This window comes from Trichoplusia ni, chromosome 4 (assembly GCF_003590095.1).
Source record: "Trichoplusia ni isolate ovarian cell line Hi5 chromosome 4, tn1, whole genome shotgun sequence".
NCBI lineage: Eukaryota > Metazoa > Arthropoda > Insecta > Lepidoptera > Noctuidae > Trichoplusia > Trichoplusia ni.
In genome coordinates, this window is record NC_039481.1 from 3,008,333 (window position 1) to 3,029,436 (window position 21,104).

A 21,104-nucleotide genomic window follows, 5' to 3' on the forward strand; every position below is an offset into this window, starting at 1 on the left:
TTGGTTGACAATAGTCAGTCCCGCGGACTGTTTACTCGAATTTTATTTTCTTGGCTCTCTTTACGTCTTATTTAAGGTTTATTGTTTGTACAGAGGACATGGTGAAGAAACAAAATGGTTGATGTTACTATTGGAGGAGAGTCAGTTTTATACAAAAAGTACTTCTAAGTTTCAACAAGCTTCCCCAAGTTTCAAATTTTTGTAAATTAACCAAAAATATCTCCTTGTTAATGCCAGCCTATGTACGGCTTACTGCTGGGCACAGGAATCTACCATATTGGGAAGGCTTGAGCAATTATAACCACGCCAGCTCACTATAGGTTGTTGATTTGAGGTTCCAATTTTTGGAAACGAGGGTTTCCTTTTAATAATTAAGAAACATCATTTAAAAATATATTAGTAGTTTGTCTACCTTGGGATCGAACCTGCATCTTGTGCCTACAAATCCATGTAGGTAGCACCGCAACCGTAAGGCCACCACGTTGGTTATTTTAGCTAATTTTACCAAAACGTTAAAATTTTCATCTAAAACATTTGTAAACCATACGCGGTCTTAAACACACAGCAAAGTTAGTTTACAACTGGTTTGGCTGCTATAAACTGTTCTCGAGCGCCACTAATCTGCGTAGTTGGAGCTTAAACGAAGGCTTATAACTTAGAATGTAACTCGTGTACATATGTGTCCACAATTGTGCGGTTTATCTTGCCAAAGCAAGACGAGTTACATTTTAACGCTCACAGATAAAAAAAAAAAACAAATATACTGAACTTCGAATCACGATTCTCATTTCAAAACTTTGTTTTTTTTTATATTTTAAGGCGATGTTACTTTGTTCGGGCCTTGGTTTGTCAAGTCACTACAAAGTTGCCACACTAATCACTTGCTTACCAAATAACCATAATTTTACCTTGGTTATTCTTTCTCTTGACCTTACACCCTGTTCCCCGCTTTTTCACTGCAAATGACTTTTGCAATCGTAAAAATAGATGATTCGGAAATTTTAAGGAGCCATAAAGATTTATTAGTTATAAAAATCGTATCACCCGCTGTGACATTTCGAGTGAACGTTGATTGAATAAAATGCATCTGTGGTTGTACTGATTTAGTTATGAAAACATAAAACTTAACTCGTTAGACTGTTGACATGGAAAGTTAAAATAAATATTAAAACATTCAGTTATTGGCTACAGCGCAGTCTTATGCTTTAGAAACATATCTACTATTTTATTAATCAGATCTCCAATAGATTTATTTATTTTTGAACATGAATGACAAAAAGGTTTTAATGTTCCATAATTAAAAAAACAGTCAACAATAACAAAATACCACAATGTTTCATAAATTCCTTTAATGTCAAACTTTAATTAACATTGTAAATAGCGTTCTTTGATCATTTGTCATCAATATTACGTTTTATGATTAAAGGACAAATTCGATTCTCAAAATTATTTAAGGCCATTCAACTATACAGATTGTTATTGAAAAATATACCTAGTATTGTATAAAATAGCGTTTAATTTAGATAGACAGATTGATTAGAGAGGATATTGAAGTTTAAATTAATTTTGTGTATTCTTATTATTGCAGTATTTTTTTTAATAAATATTAAAAATAACGTCTGCATTTAAAGAAAAAACGCAATATATTTTTGATAAATAATTTGATTTTGGTATATTAATTACTATGCCAAAATTGCTTTCTTCAGAAGCTAGATCTTAATGTGACGTAATGAAAAAAAAATGCAAATTTTCCCTTTTGATTCCCTCCAAATGATTGATGTAATTTTACACAAAAGCAACAAACAATACCTTAAAAATATATTAACAAAATGCCAAAAAGTGTTGATTAAACTAAAGTTTAACTGTTTTAGAAGTACTGCGTTAGGATTTGTGTTAAAAATTAACTTAGTTTCGCGTTCACCGTACCAGTAAGCGTGTGGCACGGCCATTACGAGCGCGTACAATCTCTTGTGCTTAGTTCAAAAGTTAATTAATTTCAGTCTTGTTTTCCGATCACGATTAATGAATGCACAGAGTAAGTAATTGACGTTTGTTTAAAAGTATTTTCTTCCATCTGCTAAATATTTTGAAAATGATTATTATGACATTATATGGAGAGGTTCGTAGTAGACATGGAATATTACTCGAACTGCATAAACAATAAATAAAACTTTCTAAGAACGACAATGATAAAAATTAAAAAACTAGAAGTCGCATAAACGTTTGTTCTTTTAGGAATAATTCAAATTATTCGATGACTAAACCGCAGTGATATTTAATGCTCCATTTATATAACTTAAATATGAGCCTATAATCTAAATATGAATCAAATTTTCGACGAAAATCGACAGCTGTTACATATTACGCCTACTTGAAAAGTCTTTAACGAATTTCTTTAAATATTTTTGCCTTGTTGAGTCAGTTGAGTGAGTCACAATAATTTTGGGTTAAAATGAGTGGGTATGATTCTAAGAAATGAAAAGGTTGTATAGGGGAACTCACTGTCATTTAGGCGCGCGTTGCTTAGCAACCGTTGTTTGTATCAACACTGCATTGCGTTAGATGACTAGAATATGTGGTGTCATCGAAGACTATTTATTAATTTGGAAGTGACAAAGACTTGACACATAAGGGAGACATTTGGTTAAGTGACATTCTTGTCAACCAGTTAATCATTTAAAAGCTTTTATAAGCTTGCGCGTTTTTAACGTCGCTTATAAGTATATACGTAAGTACATAAGAGCTTTGAAACCCGACTCTAAAAGTGCTTACATTAATGAAATCTCTGTTTTGAGTTTTAAAGGAATACAATATAATAACTAAAACAGTTAAATAAATTACGCATAGCTATGTATGTCATCAGTGACTGCTGGGAGAAAACTTGCGGTAGGTACTGTTTTGTCTATAAAATTGCCTTTTCTATAGGATGGGCAAAATGTAAGTAGGTAGGCTTAATCTGAACAGTCTTTCAAAATTAAACTTTTATATTTTAATTGATACTACTCGAAGATAAGACTCCACTCTGTTTCTACAAAATATCTATAAATTCTTAAACTTAAATACATAATTTGTACCTACATCGAAATTTATCCATGATTCAAAAATATGTCACAAAAAGTGTAATTCTTATTTCGATATAAACCTTTTCCGAGGCCCTCGGGGTATCGACCCCAACCCTATCATTTCTTCGGCAAGTCATCATTATATTCTGATAGGTATATTTAATATCCGTGGGTCTGCCCTGATATGTCTTTTTTTGTAAGTGAAGTTACTCCTTCCAAATTGAATGCATTGCTGTGGTATGCTGAAATTTAATAAAATCTAGTTCGGAATTTTCTCTATAATAACATAGATTAAAGTAACCGTAAGAGACGATGTAAGACAGAGAGACTGATTTGATTGTCTTCACTTCAATTATTGTTTTTGTTAAGCGATTTTTTTTTCTCAAATTATGTAGAGGGGCACTATTTCCTAGTATCAATTAATTTCAGACATTGAAAAAACACTTTTATTCATTTGTTGTATTGTAGGGTTGTATCCCAGACATAAAAAAGTCATACAAGTCTATTTTAGGCCGTAAAAAGGTTTAGCAAAGGAGGTCAAACGCCTCTATGCCTTTGTTTTACAACACTGCAGTATGGATTACACGGTTAATTAGATTGCTGCATTAACCAGGCTTAAGTTTAGATTTAAGTTGAATAGCTACAGTAAAGACTTATTTACCTTGAAGAGGCCTGTTACGGATCGCTCGAATTGACAACATCAGCTGCACTGAAAGGCTGTATGAGAGGTAAAAGTGGCCACATGGGAAATAAAAACAAATTAACTATCTAATACATAAAATTCCCGTATCACGATGTTAGTTACCGTACTCCTCCGCAAAGACTGCACCGATTTTTACCAAATTTTATATACGTATTCAGTAGGTCTGAGAATCGACTAACATCTATTTTTCATACCCCTAAGGGATAAGGGTTGCTCACACAAAAAAAATATATTTTAGGTTTTGGGCGAATAGTTTGTTTGTTTTTTTTTATTGTGGCATTAAAAATACATACAACTAGAAAAAAATATATTCGGCAAAACAACGTTTGCTGGGTCAGCTAGTAGCATAATAAACGTCAGTGAAATAAAAAATAAATTGATGGCAATACGATGCATGGTTAGCGGAGTTGGGGCTACTATACCAAACTCACTGTGCGCGACGTGTCGTTGTTATAATCACCGCGCAGGACAAGCGTTTGTGTTATGTACTAAAGTTTGTCCTGAGTCTGGGTGTCTGTGTGCATGTGTATGAAACCTCCGGTGACACAAATATTAAATTCCTTAGAGGTAGTCGTAAGAGGGACATTAAAAATAGTAAATCTGTAAGTTATGGGAAAGACATAATTCATTGTTACGGGCAACCAAGAATAACTAGTATTTAAATAAATAAAAAATCTATGATAAATATATTGCGTCGAATTATCGAATTTGAATCCAATTCAAGTCAAATTTGATCGAACGCTTAAATATTTTGACTTCGGACAGCCGTAAGTGCCTCAATGTAAATACGCCCTAAGGCATCAGAGGCTAGAAACTTCATTACAACTCCCATTCAAACTAAATTAATTCGGTTTGTCTGTATGGTAATAGCTAGTTAGCGTCTTACAATACCAACGCCGTTCAGCACAGAGTATGTGCTTAACCGATCTAAGTTAGCGCAAGTTTGACTTCAATCTATAAATATTTATTGCTGATTATACCATGTTCAGGTATTTTGGATTTAAGCTATGTTGTATATGTATATTTATGTAAATATCCATGTAAACTTAAATTACCTTTTAGCGTTAACATCCCTTGGAATAATTATCAGGTTGACGAATTTTTGAAATATAAGAAAGTTGTGAATTGAATTAAAAAAATAGCAAAAGCTTATTTTATAATCAATATGGTAAGCGGTAAATAAATCAATTATCTTGGTGTAAAAATTAGTTTTATATTTCGTTTAATAAAGAAATTAACCTTAAACAGTTGGCATTTCTGTTTTATAATTACGCTACAATAATTAATTTAGAAGTTATTGAATCCGACTAATATGCCTAAGTTATTCTTCATTGTAAAATCTGTATCGCCACTTATAAATAGGTTCTGTTTATTCTGTATCCGACAGGTAATTTCGTGTTTGTTTAGCCCATACATGAAACATATCGATACGAATACTTGCTTACTAACCTATTCAGCCACGCGTGAGCGTGAGCGTGAGCGTGACATCGCTCTACATGGCGTAGTGCCGTCTCTCTTCCACACCCGCCATATTTAAAGAAAGAGGTTTACACCCAGTTCCCTAATAACACATAATTACGAAATAACAGTTCGTTTCCTTTTTCTGAAACCAATTCGTTTTGGTTTGCGAAAGACGTGAAAGGGATAATATAATCCACAGGTACAGCACTAATGTTGAATCGATTTTGAAAGGCCATTCAAGTAAGTAATTATTGTATTATGAAGGGTTTATTACGTTATAAACCCTTTTACGTTGAAATATGTTTTGTATAAAAATATCAAGAATGGAATATTTATTTTCGAATGTTAAGTTGGAATAAACAAATCTTGTTTAAAAGGATTCATTTTTTTTGCCGTTTCAACAACGGACGTCCCGTTGTTTCCGAGAATAAAGATAATCTGTTTTTTTTTATTATTGAAAGAAAAACAACAAACGTAATAAACAAATATTGGCTATTACATTCTTAAAACATGCTAGCTTGGATTTTTCGTAGCTGGTGTTCGACGGCGTAGCACATTTCGTAGCTGCGTAGACCTCTGAAAACTCGCGTAGAAACTCTAATGTTGCTGGTACGTTTAATGATACTAAAAAAGTATATTCTTTGGCTAATGTTCTGCGCTTCTATTAAACTTTTGAGTACATACATTAAGCTTCGTAGCTTACATGTGATAAAGGTGTTTGAAAATAAATTTACTTATCTAATCTAAAATGTTTCGGTAAGTACTTTGGCTGAATTATGAGGCAATGTTAGTAACCTGCTTTATTTTAGCTCTTAAAAGGCTTTTGAATTTGGCAATGAGTAAGGTTTTTTGAAATATAAATTCTTGTCTCATTTCATAATGTTAATGTTTGTTCTATTAATTTCCTAATTAAGATGACTTTCATGCTAAAGTTTTTAATGGTTGCAAGTAACCGAATGCAACAGAGATCTTGATGTTTAAAAGAAGAGAGATATAACGAAGAGAGATATGACATATTATGTCAGTCTACAGCCTAAATATTACAGAACTGACCAAAAATGGCCAGTGTAGAAAAAAACTTGTTGATGCCTTTTATACAGCCTCTTTTGAATGTCCGTATGGATTGAGGAGCCACTTTCGATTTAAAAAGGAAGCTCGCCCCCTTATTTAGTAGGAAAGTAAATAATTTTGTAGACCGAATTCTGAAATTTGTAGTATAATATGTCTAAAGTTATGTAACTGTGAATGTGGCTCCTCAATCCAAACATCTGAATTGAGGAGCCACCTGAAACACGGAAAGTATTCCATGTATATTTTTGAAAATTTTGTATCATTTAGTAGCAATTGTGTATAGTGTCTACTAAAAATTTGAGCCCAGTACTGTTTATATTCAAGAATATACAATACTTTTAATGTGGCTCCTCGATCTATACACAAGAGCATGAATTGCCATGAAAGTTATTGGTCAATTTATATTCCACTCTAAAGACATTTAGTAGTAAGTGTGTTCGAATTTGTAGTATATGGACAAAGTAGTAGACTGAGCGAATTTAATAAATAAATGCATTTCATTTGGCTCCTCAATCGTGACGTCTGCATAATAAATAATTGACTGTACCTACCTGAGATCAAAACGGAATAAAATACCAGAGACACTAACATTTAGTATAAACGGTCTACTAAATGCATATGCACAGATCAACATTGTATATGTTCGGTATCTGAAAAACAAATCACTTCTAAATATTCCTTACGAATTCGCTATTTAGGGTGACCATGTTATATGAATTAAACTAGGATGATTCATTTTTGAAATTAAATTTTTCGACAATATTCGGTATGTTTTTGGAATCCAAAGTTAGTTAAGTAGAAGATGCAATTTGTATTGTAGAAGAAAATAACGTTTGCACATCTTGTAACCACCAAACAGTGTGTAAATATACTGTATCAAAAACAGTGTCATTTGAACTAAATGTTTCTACGAGGTTTAGAGTAAACGAGGTACCAGAAGCTATAATGATTTCAAGTAGCTTATATACTTTAATAGGCGTTATAGAATTTATCCCTGCGATTAGCGAAGCTGGAATGGGTCACTATAAATGTCACTACCCAGCGAATGATGAGATGTTTTGTTATGATGACTATGATTCTCACTGTAAAATTCATAAAAGCACCGACCAACCAATATTAATTCATTCTTTAACTTATGTCGAAATTGACTAGATACTAAATATCCTAAACCTATGAAGAATCTTTGTACCGAATATTGTCGAAAAATTAAATATCAAAAATGAATCATCCTAGTTTAATTCATATAACATGGTCACCCTAAATAGCGAATTCGTAAGGAATATTTAGAAGTGATTTGTTTTTCAGATACCGAACATATACAATGTTGATCTGTGCATATGTATTTAGTAGACCGTTTATACTAAATGTTAGTGTCTCTGGTATTTTATTCCGTTTTGATCTCAGGTAGGTACAGTCAATTATTTATTATGCAGACGTCACGATTGAGGAGCCAAATGAAATGCATTTATTTATTAAATTCGCTCAGTCTACTACTTTGTCCATATACTACAAATTCGAACACACTTACTACTAAATGTCTTTAGAGTGGAATATAAATTGACCAATAACTTTCATGGCAATTCATGCTCTTGTGTATAGATCGAGGAGCCACATTAAAAGTATTGTATATTCTTGAATATAAACAGTACTGGGCTCAAATTTTTAGTAGACACTATACACAATTGCTACTAAATGATACAAAATTTTCAAAAATATACATGGAATACTTTCCGTGTTTCAGGTGGCTCCTCAATTCAGATGTTTGGATTGAGGAGCCACATTCACAGTTACATAACTTTAGACATATTATACTACAAATTTCAGAATTCGGTCTACAAAATTATTTACTTTCCTACTAAATAAGGGGGCGAGCTTCCTTTTTAAATCGAAAGTGGCTCCTCAATCCATACGGACATTCTTTTGATAGGCAAACTTTGGACATAACTTGACGGGAACCAACAAGCGGGTTGGTGTCTACAAAGCAAATCGAATCATTGAAAGGTTTTAAGTTATTTTACACTTGGATTGTTAACAAAGCCATCGGCCGCTGCCTATGTATTTTAAATCCATACGCTTCTGCCAAAAGATAATTCGTCCCTTTTAAATTAAGCAGTGAAATATACATAATTTTGAGCATTAAAACTATGGCAACTGTGGATACTCAAGAGATGGACGTGACTTATATGGTAAAGTTGGTTTGCAGTTCTATTGCAGCCGTGATAACTGCATTCAAACGGCAAATTTGCAGTTGGATTGCAGTTGAAATGCAGTCCGTCTATCTAGAGCCTATGATACAACGTTTCACACAGCACACGATTTAGGCTGTTTGGTTTTTATTTGGCGATGATATTATTTTGATTTCTTAAAAAACGACTCCTGTATTAAGAACTTCTTGGCGTCGCGGGGGGTTACATAAAGATTCAAGTGACCTGCAATCTTTATAATGTTTCATTCAGTTCACAAGCTTTGCACTGACTTCGTACCGAAACCCGCGTTCACTGTTAGCTTATATGGTTGAATTATAATAAAGGTAGAGTTATGGAAGTGTGAATGTTAGCTGAAGTATACTGCAGGCTTCAATTGTTCAAGTGTTGAGCCTTTGAAAAGCTTCCACGTTGTAAAGAAATATCGTAGTTTGGAAAATGGAGTTGTATTTGAACACGTCTTCGACAATAGGGCTGTACGTAAAATAATACATTGTTTAGAAGTAATACGAAGAACAAATAATTCAATAATTTAAAAGATACCACACAAATAAGCTAAAAACAAATCAGTTTGTAGGGAAACCGTCAACAACAGTTACTTAGCACCAATCTTTATTTAAGTATATCATGTGTGAAATTTTCTTGGCTGACAGACAGATGGACAGAAAACGGTGCCTTAGTAATAGAGCTTCGTATCCAAAAAAAAACATTAAAGAGAAAATTAATACGATTACGGACTTCAAATTTCGGCCGAAAGAACCATAACCAACTAAAACTTCACTTGAGTGCCAAACGAAATAAAAAGTTATAACGTTTTGTTTCAAACAACACTCGACAAGTGACTAAATCTCGATTTTCACAACTCTTAGCGGAGTTTGGTAACAGTAACTTCTTACTCTCATACTTACTGTATGCGGCGTAAAGAGGTTTTATGTCGAACTAAATTACGGCTAGAATTGTAAAAGTTGAAGCGATGATTAATCGTGTGTGCTTACTGGCTGATCACAGACTTAGCTGGTAACTGTAGGCGAAGTTTAACATGAGTCTAGAATAGTCTAGATGCAGTAGGATGACTGAGCTATGTATGTGTCCTTTTTTGAAGTGTATTTTTTGAATGCATTGTTCAGTTTTCTGAAATAAGTATATTATGTGTATTGTCTAAAACATAAAGAATACTTTCCTGTAACAGGCTTTTAAACCGTAACGTATATTTAATGCATATTGTAAAACAAACTCGTTTTAAATTTTAGATACCATATTCTGTCAAAACGGGTAGGTTAAGTAATATGTCCCTCCCTTACTCTTTTTTCGTTTGCTTTGGTATTCATATACTAGAAATTGACTATAATAGACATAATGAATATGTCAAAGCAACATTTGCTGGGTAATAATATTCAGGTAGCTGTTGGTGAAACTAATAAATAAATATTTCTCGCTATTCTTAGTTCTTGCGTCACTATAAAATACTAGAAACAGTGCTCATTAAGAGGACGTTATAGATGAGCACATACCTATGAGCACTCGTATATGTAAGGCCCCTCGGTCGCAACGCTACAGAAGTATTCATTACTCCAAGCAACGCCCGATACGACACTTGAGTATCTCTGTGTATGGGGCCTTAGTCAAAAGTCTATTAGAGTAGAAGTTACTGTTTTTACTAAGTTTAACAATAAACTGAAATAGAGAAAACAAGGAACTTTAATAACACTCAAAACTCAACTGGGCTGTGGTTTTGATGAACAAGTAGCGAGCCGTTCGAAATATTAATTCAAGTAGAGTTTCATTTACTTAAAGTTTGTTTCTTGGTTACTCCAACTGCTATTTAAGCCTATTCATATTCAAAGTTATAGTTCGTAGTGGTTATAAGTAGATGATATTAAAATAGCTTTTTCAAGAAATGCGGTTCTTTTTCTACATAAGTACACCTAGAAGAGCTAATGACGTTGAGAAGTCTGGACAAGTTTTCTTACTTGCTTTACACTCAAAGATGACGTATTGAAGATTTTTCGTGCTGACATAACTTAAAGTGAAGATATAATTGTAATGGAAATATTTGTTTCATTCGAGGAAAACTCAACTGCAATTTCGACACCGCGTCCGCTCATGACAGCACCTGTACTTACTACTGTTGGCTGATCCCGATAAATACACATGAATGAATTGTTCTCACACAAAACTTATTGCATATATGATGTAAATAAGTTCTCAGGCCTCATAAGTAAAAACTGGAAGTAGACTGCCAAGACTTTTACCCAACCGCGGGACATTCAAGAAAAATATTGAATGAAATAAGCAATAGGGTTCATTACAAAGTTAAATTATGGTCCTTTTCCAACCAAGATTTCAGACCTCTTATTAAATATGCCGAACAAAATAGAATCAAATAATCTTAAGGATAAAATATCATCCGCATCCGTTGTCTGTGGACTTGATTAAGTAAATAAACATCGAGATATATTTTAGTAGGGCATTGAGAGCACAGATGTTACTAAGTCGAGACCGCTGAGATAGAGTCCGCTGTGAACTTCATGCAAAGCTTGATTTACCACTAAGCTATCTAGCTATCTAACACAAGGATATAGGTGCTTAAATAGAAACAGCTGTTACCAGAAACTGCATAAAATTAATATTTGCTCAGGATTCCGTACCCGTATGGGTAAAACAGAACCTTATTACTGAGGCTCCGCTGTCTGTCCGTCAGTTCGTTCGTCCGTCAGCGGACTGTATCTTATGAACCGTGACCGTTAGACACTTGAAATTTTCACATATTATATTTTTTATAACAAATACTAGGTCGGAGCTAAGCAATGCTTGTTACGGTCATAAATTTGTTGGGGGGAACCTTTTTATTCGATCAAGCCGAACTGACAGACGTGATAGACATTCATAATTATATCAATTACTATATCGCACAAACAAAAAAAAAAAAACAAAATCTCATTCTGAACAATATAATATTTTCTACTGAACATGAAGTCTTCAAATCGTCAAAAAGGTCTTTGGCACGTGCGAGGATTACGGGATATTGTGATGTAAATCCGAGATTATACTAAAATTATTTCCGTTCAATCATATGCGACAACCGAGTGTGTGTACAACGAAATTAGAACTTACTACGTTGTAATAAGAACGATGTTCAAAGTCATGTACTGATCTACGAGCGATTGTCGTACTGGGGCATACTACTTGAAGTAAAGCTGTCTCGAATGTTGGAGTGAGACAGTGCTGTACACTGCATGGAGCGGCATCTTCTTTTCACAAATACAACGATTTTTTTTGTAAGAGATGCTGGTAGGCCCCTTGAGGTTTTGCCGTTCTGATTCTCACTTGTTTCCGTATGTTATCGTCGTATTCTGATCTCATCAATCATCTTAGCGAATGTTCTTTATTTCAGACGTTTTTTTTAACTGATCGAGGCTTGCCGACATTTAAGATTGGCGTGTTAGATCGAATATGTTGTTCCTAACTGGATTTTTTTGCACATTGGGTTGGTATTTGGAAGACTTTTCTGTTGATTTCATGCTACAAATATGAAAATAATAGAACTATATGACTTTTTTATTGCGATTTATGCAATTTATTCTTACTTTGTATATATTGTGTGCAGTTTTATAGTTTACTGTTTAGGTAAAGACCATGATTTGATATTATCTTTACATAAAACAATTACAACCAACCATTTTAAGGCTCGTACTCAAGGCATATTTAATGCTAAGCTTCGAATTCTTAGACATTCTGAGATATCATAAATATATGAAAAGTAAAAATAAGATTCACATTCAATCATATTGAATTCATTTTTACGTAGCGATTATTAGATTTTTCTTAGACTGGAATAGTGTTTTACCAAAGAATATTATGCATTATCTGTAACTTTAAAAGGTTTACCTTGCCATGCAAAACTTATTTAATAGAATATTCTATCCGAGGTATGTACGAAAATACACTATCAGTAAGATGCATTTTAAGGGGTTTTAATACACTGCAACATTGAAATACGAAATGCAACATGATCCTTACATTTTAATTGTAAAACGAAACTGAAAACTTGAATATTAACGTTGCGTATTTTTGATACTTTGGAATTGTTAGGGAATAATATTGCACGAATTGATTTAATTATCAGTATAAAAGTACTATCTATTATGTGGTAGAATAAAAATATTTTTATTTTATGTTATACTTCAAAGTTTATCTTTCTTGTTTTCGTGTTATGAATTTTCACTCCGGTTACGTGTCCTGACGCAAGTTTAACATTTTTTACGTATTAGAAAAAAGTGTACTACGCCGCATTCCGCTAAAGAAATTTTCAATTAAAAAACTAAGCTAAAATACTCACTTAACAGATTAAATGAAGACATTACAGAAATCAAACCGAATCACAGTGACTTGCGTTTTTCGCCGACTTCATTGTGATTTCGGTAATGCTTATTATCATAATCTATTGAATCCCCTCAATGGATTAATTCTTTTATCTTTACAAAAGAATTTCTAATCTCCGATTTTCCTTATCCTTTTCATAAAACGTTTATCCGATTGTATTTTTCTTTCTTGTAATTTAAGCTTTTGTTCGATTCAAATGAGATTGGAACGGATGAAAGTTTAATTTAAAAATTTGTAACAAAGGCCTAATGACCTTTAAACTTTAGCGCTTTTGTTCATTAACTCTTCTTATTATAAATCTGTTTAATGTAAATGTGGAGACTATTAGCTACGGTTGAAGTTTGGAGTATCGAAAGGTTAAGCAGGATAAGCAATTAACATTCTATAAGTAGATCAGTAGAGTAGCTCCTGTTTTCTGTGGGTTGACTAATTTGATGTGGTTCCGTGTGGTTACGGATTATAGGTATCCTTAACCTAGTTTGCGCGCTACAATCGGAGCATTGATTGACGGGAAATATTATATTTGTGACTGATTTTAACCTTCTATTATTTGACTATTATATTTGTGATTGATTTTAAGATCAATCCTTAACCAAAGTGTAAAAACGGAATCATTAGGGTTCTCTTGTCTCTTGTTAAATGGTGTTAGCTTATAAGTTGTCAAGTCAATTTATGTACCAACGACGAATACGTTTGCGTTATATTAAAAAAAACACACAAAGAAAATAAATATTATTGTTCCAAAAATAGAGTCAGTGGGGTTCACCGAACACATTACAAATAGAATTGAAGACAGACACTCGATTATAGATCGTCACAAAATTAGACAGTTGTTGGTGCAAGGAAATGTAGATCCTTTGAACCCAGAATGCCCTTACACTAATTATAGGGTGTGATGTACCTTCACGGGTAGCGTGGGCCCCGGAATCCTTTTAGGGAACGTAACTCAATAGTGTTTAAATGTACTTAAACGTTATTCAATAAAGACCATTTATATACGGCTCGTATGAGACATGATACAGTTCAGAAAGCTTTCGGTTATTAAAATTTCAGAGGTCAACGATATCTGGACAGGGATTTTAAATTAGATTATTTTTTTATTAAATTTAATTCAAATTTGTCATGATCGTTGATTTGTTATGATTTTTATGCAGTTATGAAAGGTTTAAGAATAGTAATAGTTTTGACCCTATTTCTAAGGCACTGATGTCTGTTGATCTGTCATCAAGCTGCATCTAAGAACCGTAATAGCTCAAGAGTTAAAAATAAAAATCGAGGTTAAATAACGGTTGCTGAGATCATAAATTTGACATACCATTTTGGAAAATTTTGGCCCTCAGGGTTACGAGTCGACTCATAGTTAACCGATTTTTTTACATTTCCTTTTTATAAGAAGGTTGGTGAAGAAGGTTTTGTATTGACCACTTTGGTTATGATATCAAGGGTTAATACAATACTCAATTATAATTCCAATACATATTGATACGACTAATTCAATTATTGGAGTGCCAATATTAATAATGGTAATTAATATTATTTTGGAACGCTCAATTTGTGAAATGTGCATATTTATTCAACTGCCGCGGGAGTACAAATATTTATTGATAAAGATAACGTTTCATTCTATTGTTATAGGTCATTAGTCTGGCTATTTTTGGCCAGTAATTATGATATCACGATTAAAGGTTCCCATTAAATATTGACAAATCGAAAGGCCGATAAAGGTCGTCGTGATATTTTGACCAAAAAATAACAATAACAACGCATGTCTTTATGACAACACTTGTGCTTCCATATGGAGTTCAGTTGGTCTTCGATTCTTCTGATTTGAAAAGGTGACAGTAAGAGAGAATTTATAAAGTGTAAGTCTGCATTTTAATAGGCTAAATTTTAAAAATCGTAACCTGTGTTATTTTTTCATAGAACATTATTTTTGTATGTTTTAGAAAAGGACGTTGAAAGCTCCTCTAAAATTTGTAGATACTTTTCAACTTAAACGTTTTTCTATGGTGTGTTTTCCTCTGTTATTAATTCCAATAAACTTTTTATTGTTTATTATTAAAGTAAAGCATGTAAGTAAAATCTTCTTCATATCGTTACGAATTAAAAAAGAACAAAATTCAAATTCATTTGTTTTTAATTCAATACAAACGTGCAAGGCATTGAAAACTAATATCGTACACGTCTAAGTTTTTCTCTACCGTCGCGAGTAAAAAACAATTGAATACGTAGTACATTTGTATGGATATCAAACTATTCTGAAGAAACTCTATAAAGGTTGTTTGCCACTTGTGAGCCACGCTGACGTATGGCTTCCATTTTATTTTATTGCCCATTAACTGCAGGAGCCATTGTTATACTTTTTTTCTGATATCCGCAGACTGTGGCGTATTTGTTAAGGCTTTTTATTTATGGTAGAAAGTATTAACATGGAAGGTATATTTTTTCTTCTACAGAGAACGTCAGTTTATATACATTCAGAAAAATAGAGCAGTTTGAGTTTAAAAGTAGGCACTTATTTACAAGTATAGCTGGGATAAATGTCAAGTCGAAACTACTTTTATATTTATATGTATATTTTACTACTTTAACTGTTAAAGGCATTATGATACTTCACACAATCTTGGCAATATTTGGATTTCAAGGTCAGGTCAGGTTCAGGTCAAAAAGACGACTGAGTTTGCTTCGGCATATTTTTGTTGGTCTGAAGCGGTCATTTCCGATAAATACACAGAATATACGAACTAACATTACCTACATAAATGATTATGAATCTACCGCAAAAAAAGTTATTTAAAAAATATCCTACAATCACAAAAGTAAATAATTTATTTTCAAAAGTAAATTAAAAATAATTGACGTTATTTTGTTCTGCCATTACGTACCCAATAATCATGTCGTATTTGTTTTCTTAGTTAAATTATAGCCTTAACCGAATCGTTAATTTTGTTTAGTCTATCTTAAACCAACCTTCAAATGGAGTACGTTGACGGTCATTAGCCCTAGGGCGTATCAAATAAAGTAAACAAGTGAATATCGAATACGTAAACCCACAAGCTTTTTGTAACTGTAAATAATCTTGATACAAATGTAAACAGATTCTACACGAACATGTTGTTAGCCCGTATTAAAGCAACTCTATAATTTGGAATTCGAATTGAATAATAGCTAATAATAAGCAGAAACATTAGCAAGCTATAAAGTAGCAATTCTGTCCACAGAGTAATTTTTTTTTTACTTGTTGACATGCCATTTCTATATTCAACCAAATGAGCCAGACACGCAACATTCAGAATAAATTCACCCCGTCATATATCTTTTGATAAGTCTAAATGAAGTAAATAGGTAGTAAATTACAATTTCTAGCGAGGTCGTTTGGTAGCTAATTAGGGCCATTATTTATAGGCTTAGCAGGGCATTGTTAATGCAGGACTAGATCTTCTCATTAATTACCGGGAATACGGACTGCATTGTCTAAACTCCGGACATATGTTTGCCGCGACCTACTTTTGGTTGACTTGTGCCTGTCACCCATATGTCACCTGTATCTTCGCAGGCGTTAATTAAGGAAGAAGGTATGTCTAGGATCTTGTCTAGATCAGAATTGTGTCTTCTGGGAATAGAAAATAATCAAAAGAATGCACTTGTTTAAAAAAAATATAAATAATAACATTTTTTGAGATGTTTTTTGTCGAATCTTTGAAACCTTTGTAGGTAAATGGTGTTTATGCTGAGTTAAATTATAACTGTGTAGTATTTAGTTTCTATCGCATAGTTTCTAACGGCACACGTGTAGACATCCACTTCCACTCACAGTGGAACACAGATAGTAGAAATGTGACAAAACTTTATTTGCTCAACTTCACGGCACAAAAGGCTACCATAAATATATCTAAGTAGGTATATCCATTGCCACTAGTGCACTGTCAACCAATAAGTGGTTTAGATCCATTTACTGGACATCATAACGCCGACGCCTGGGGCTTATTACCACATCTTAAAGTGAGACTTGCATTTGTGGAAGCGAGACGGTGCATTACACGCTGTAGAGTGGTATCTCCCTTCCACATGCTCTTAAACTGCAACTGTCTTAATTTAAGAGGTGGTAGTAGGATCCCTGCTTTATGAAATTGTCCCCGGGAAATTGATGTAAGCTCTCACTGTGACGTAGGAGTAACTCAAAAATAATATTATTATTACTTAATTACATAATATATATTTCGTTTTCTTAACCTTTTTGTCGAATACTTCTTTTATTTTTTAGCTTTCTCATAGCAATGTTGTACCTATTCTATAAACAGATAGTTTTACAGTAAATTTAGCAATTGAAACGTGTGTGGTGCAACTTTGCATGCTTTACTTCGGTTTTATTACAGCATGTGCGAAACGATTTGGATTCAGCTTTGATCGCCGTTGTGGGCACAACGGGAATTTAATTGTTTGGGGAATAGCAGAACACACGTAGTTTCGATGTTTTGTGTACCTACATATGAAAACTGACAGTATACATCCAATTTTCGGGGGAAATAAAAAAAAATGCATCTCATTCCAACTTTGAATGCAAAAAAACCTAATTAAAACAATATTTCATTGTTTTTTTCCTCATAAAATTATTATTGAAACCAAACAATGGAATCCGAGTTGAAAGCGGCCAGTTTGATTCAAGCAAAATATAACCTCAAAGTTTGGACCCTTCGCAATTTGGGAGGTCGTTTAAGCGAAAATATTGCGACGTTTTCCATTATGAGTTTCGTCGATGGTAAGACGTAGAGGATGAACAAATCAATATTTTTGGCAAGTAACAAGTTATTTGTTTATTTTCTTGTGAACTAGCTGTGACCTCTGGCCATGTAAGTCAAATAATTTTTATTCTTATTTTGTAAGAATTTAACGTAAAATATCATTTATGACATGTAATTATAAAGGTGACGAAATGACACGGTTATTAACGTTTTAAAGACTCAATTTCTGAATTGTTCGCTTTAGATTATATTTTAATTCATATATTAATGGAATATTTACAAGCCGTTACGATTCTCGTTTAAAATACTTTCTAAAGTCTTGACCATTTAAATAGGAACTATTACAAACTGCTCCACGGCAACCAATTAATTAATGTTCGGCATAATTTTCGTTTCAAATCGAACTGAACGGTACAAGTTTTAATGTCTACTAACTTGAGTTGTTTATATTGCAACTTAGTTTTAAACTTCCAAAATTATTCAGTATTGCTTTTGGACCCGTTTGGTTAAAATACTTTTTAACGGTTTCATTTTATTTACGCTGTATTTAAGAGTATCTACTTACTGGCCCCTGAGACAAGTGTCATTTCGATAATTGCTAGCGTTGATAGAAAACAGTTGGCAAGGAAGACAGATCTAAGACACTGACTAAAGGAAACCAAATGTCATCTCTATAGGTACATTCCAGCGTTTTCTATAAACGTTACCGATTGAAAAAAAAGGCAACGCTGGACCGTTTCACTATATAAAAACTTTTTATTTTAGATCAAGATTGAAATAAAAACCGCAATATATCTAGAATATTTGTAGCGTAGACGAAGGTCAATAAAGAAGTGATACATTCTCAATAAACATGCAAATTATTCTATGCATACAAGTCGTGAGACTAATACTTCGAGTTTGAATCGATCAGCAGTGACTATACTAGTTTTTAGAGTAAATTGTTGGGCATAGTTTCATATAAGGAGATATGTATGTATTTAAATTCAAGAAGGTTTTCTCTTGATCTCTTGGATAAGCTATAACCGCGTAAGTGAATCGATCGCAGGTTAAGCTACGCTTGATGCGGTTGGTCCGTAGATAAGTGGCCATCTTTTTCATATCCTATATTTTTGACAGTCGTTACCGTTATCAAAAGCATTCTTAAACTATTAAAATTGTTCAGAAAGAAAAACTTCTAAAATGTTTAAATATTCGCTGTATAAAATTATGTTTTAAGATAAAATCACTGGTTGACGTGTACGAGTAATAAATTAGTTTAGGGATCGAGTCGAATGATATCGATCACGTATCACCGACTCAGCTATCGAGATAATTTAACGAAGTGCATTCATTGTCTAGTGATGTGTGATCGCAATTGTGAATTACGTTTTATAAAAACTTTGTAAACGGTGCGCATCTTTTTTATTTCTTAAAAGTCCTTTTTTCTCTTGGCTTTATAAATGAATACTTTCGACAGTATATATGATTACCGATACCGATTTTTCGCAAAAACGTTTTTTGTATATTAAATATCACCTTGAAATCGATTGAGTGGGTATCGTTTTAATTTTCTAATTGAGTGAGTAGATAGCCAGTCAAATCTGTAGCAGTGAATAACTACGTGACGCTAAATAAAATTAATCTTCGCCTTATTTTAGTCTAATCGGAATCTTTGACATCCGAAATTAGATTCACTTTTTTGATTTGTTTAATTTAAGATTTTATGTATTTGAGTTTAATAATTAAAAATGCTTTTTATCCTTTTTATATTCTTATTTAATTTATTTCAATAAAGTAATGACGCAAATTTAATTTAAAAAATATATGTCATATACGAAGAAAGTTTATTTACATATTGTGAAACTTCTTGAGGGCGCCGTCCCATATCAACGTCAATCCAGATTTATCTACGGCCGACATTGTTTCATAAATTATACCTACTAACTAATTATTCCAAATGTAGTGTGCGTTCGGACAGCAATACACAAAAAAGTCGGGCTATAATTGTTTTACTAAAGGGCAAAGAACTCTCCTGCAGAGAAAAAAAAAATAAATCAGTAGTAAAAAGTCCTGAACTATGAAAAACAAACTTTGGCTTGGCTATCATGGCTGATAAATAAGTTTCTAAAGTCACATTGCCAGTTTTGGATATTATGCATGCGATGATTATCAAGGGCTGGAAAAAATACATCAAAATTGTAGTTATTAAAAACAGTCATGTACATCTCGTAAAGGATATCATAGGAACTTGATTAGATAATCTTCCGTTTCAGGTCAGATGGTTAGGGTCCAAGAAAAAATACTTAAACTCATTCAGAAATAAATTTCTCGCAGAACCCTTTCCCCAATAAATAATCCTTGACAACCTTTTAAGGTCAACTCAGTCTTATCGAATGTAAATACTCTTTGACTTAAGTTATTTCAAATAAGGTGGAAGAAGGGTAGAGACGCCTTATCTATGCGGTGAGTGCTGAGTCAATCAGAAAAAAATACTGTTAAGTGCGAGTCGGACTCGTGACACTGAGAGTTCCGTAATAATTATTTAAAAGAGATCAAATCAGTTGGAATAAAAATAATTCCGAGTGTGAACCAACTAAATTTATTGCTTAAACAACTTCTAGCTTGACGTCGATCATTACTTATTGTTATAGCGGCCGCTAAAATATATCATCTTAGATAATCTTAAATCGTCACGATCCTGAGATACAGCCCGGTGACGGACGGATTCACAAACGGTGATTCAGTACTAAGCTTTCTTTTTTCCCTTTGGATATCTTTGTTAGCATTTTCAGCTAATGTAACTTCATTATTAAACGATGCAACGGTTTAAATCAGGATTGCTCGACTAGTTTCGGACCCAGCCAGAGCTCTACAAAGATACCCAGACTTAGGACAAGCATTCTTGGATCACACAAATGATTGTCCTACGAGGGGATCACTGGATTTGGTGTGGCAGCCTCAACCACGAGGCTATCGGTGCAGTCATTCTCACGATAGTTATTAAATAATAAATAACTTAACATTAAGAAGAGTGAACCACCTACCTGTTCACATCAAATAAAAGCAGTAGTAAAAGAGACGACATTTTACGCAGCTTTCCAGACAAGCCTTTAGGCTACTTTGCATTTTGGGTAACTCCTTTAAACAGTTATAAATGGATAAAGAACTAAATCAATTCTCCAGAACATCTAACCTGGATATAGTCTTAAGATAGTTGCAAGGTAACACAGCTTTGCAACTTGATAGATTATACCGGACTGTTTAACAAGACTGATAAAAATAATTTCGCTTTAACTATGTCTTCTATATATCTGGCTCGTTCCTTTTTTCTGCCCTTAGGTTTCAAATATCTTGAACACTCCTAATATTATCCCCGGCTCGCAATTAACAATTCTGAAAAATATATTTTAGCAAATCTTTAGCAGAAGATTGGTGACAAACAATTAATTAAAATTAAATTAAAACGTCATTAACGAACTTTTAATGGAAATTGTAG

General features: G+C 33.1%; 1 protein-coding gene across 2 annotated transcripts in view; it reads right to left on the reverse strand.

Moving 5' to 3' along the window:
• The window catches only part of LOC113492550, a 44,951-nt gene that overhangs the window by 3,666 nt on the left and 20,181 nt on the right, over positions 1-21,104 (reverse strand). Inside the window, exon 1 of one of the 2 annotated variants that reach the window (XM_026870044.1) lies at positions 2,503-2,816. The exons of the other annotated variant lie outside the window; for it this stretch is intronic. Coding sequence (XP_026725845.1) covers positions 2,503-2,508 — 6 coding nt within the window. The 5' untranslated portion in view covers positions 2,509-2,816. Of the gene's footprint in view, positions 1-2,502; positions 2,817-21,104 lie in introns of those variants that run through there. 2 annotated transcript variants of the gene reach the window in all.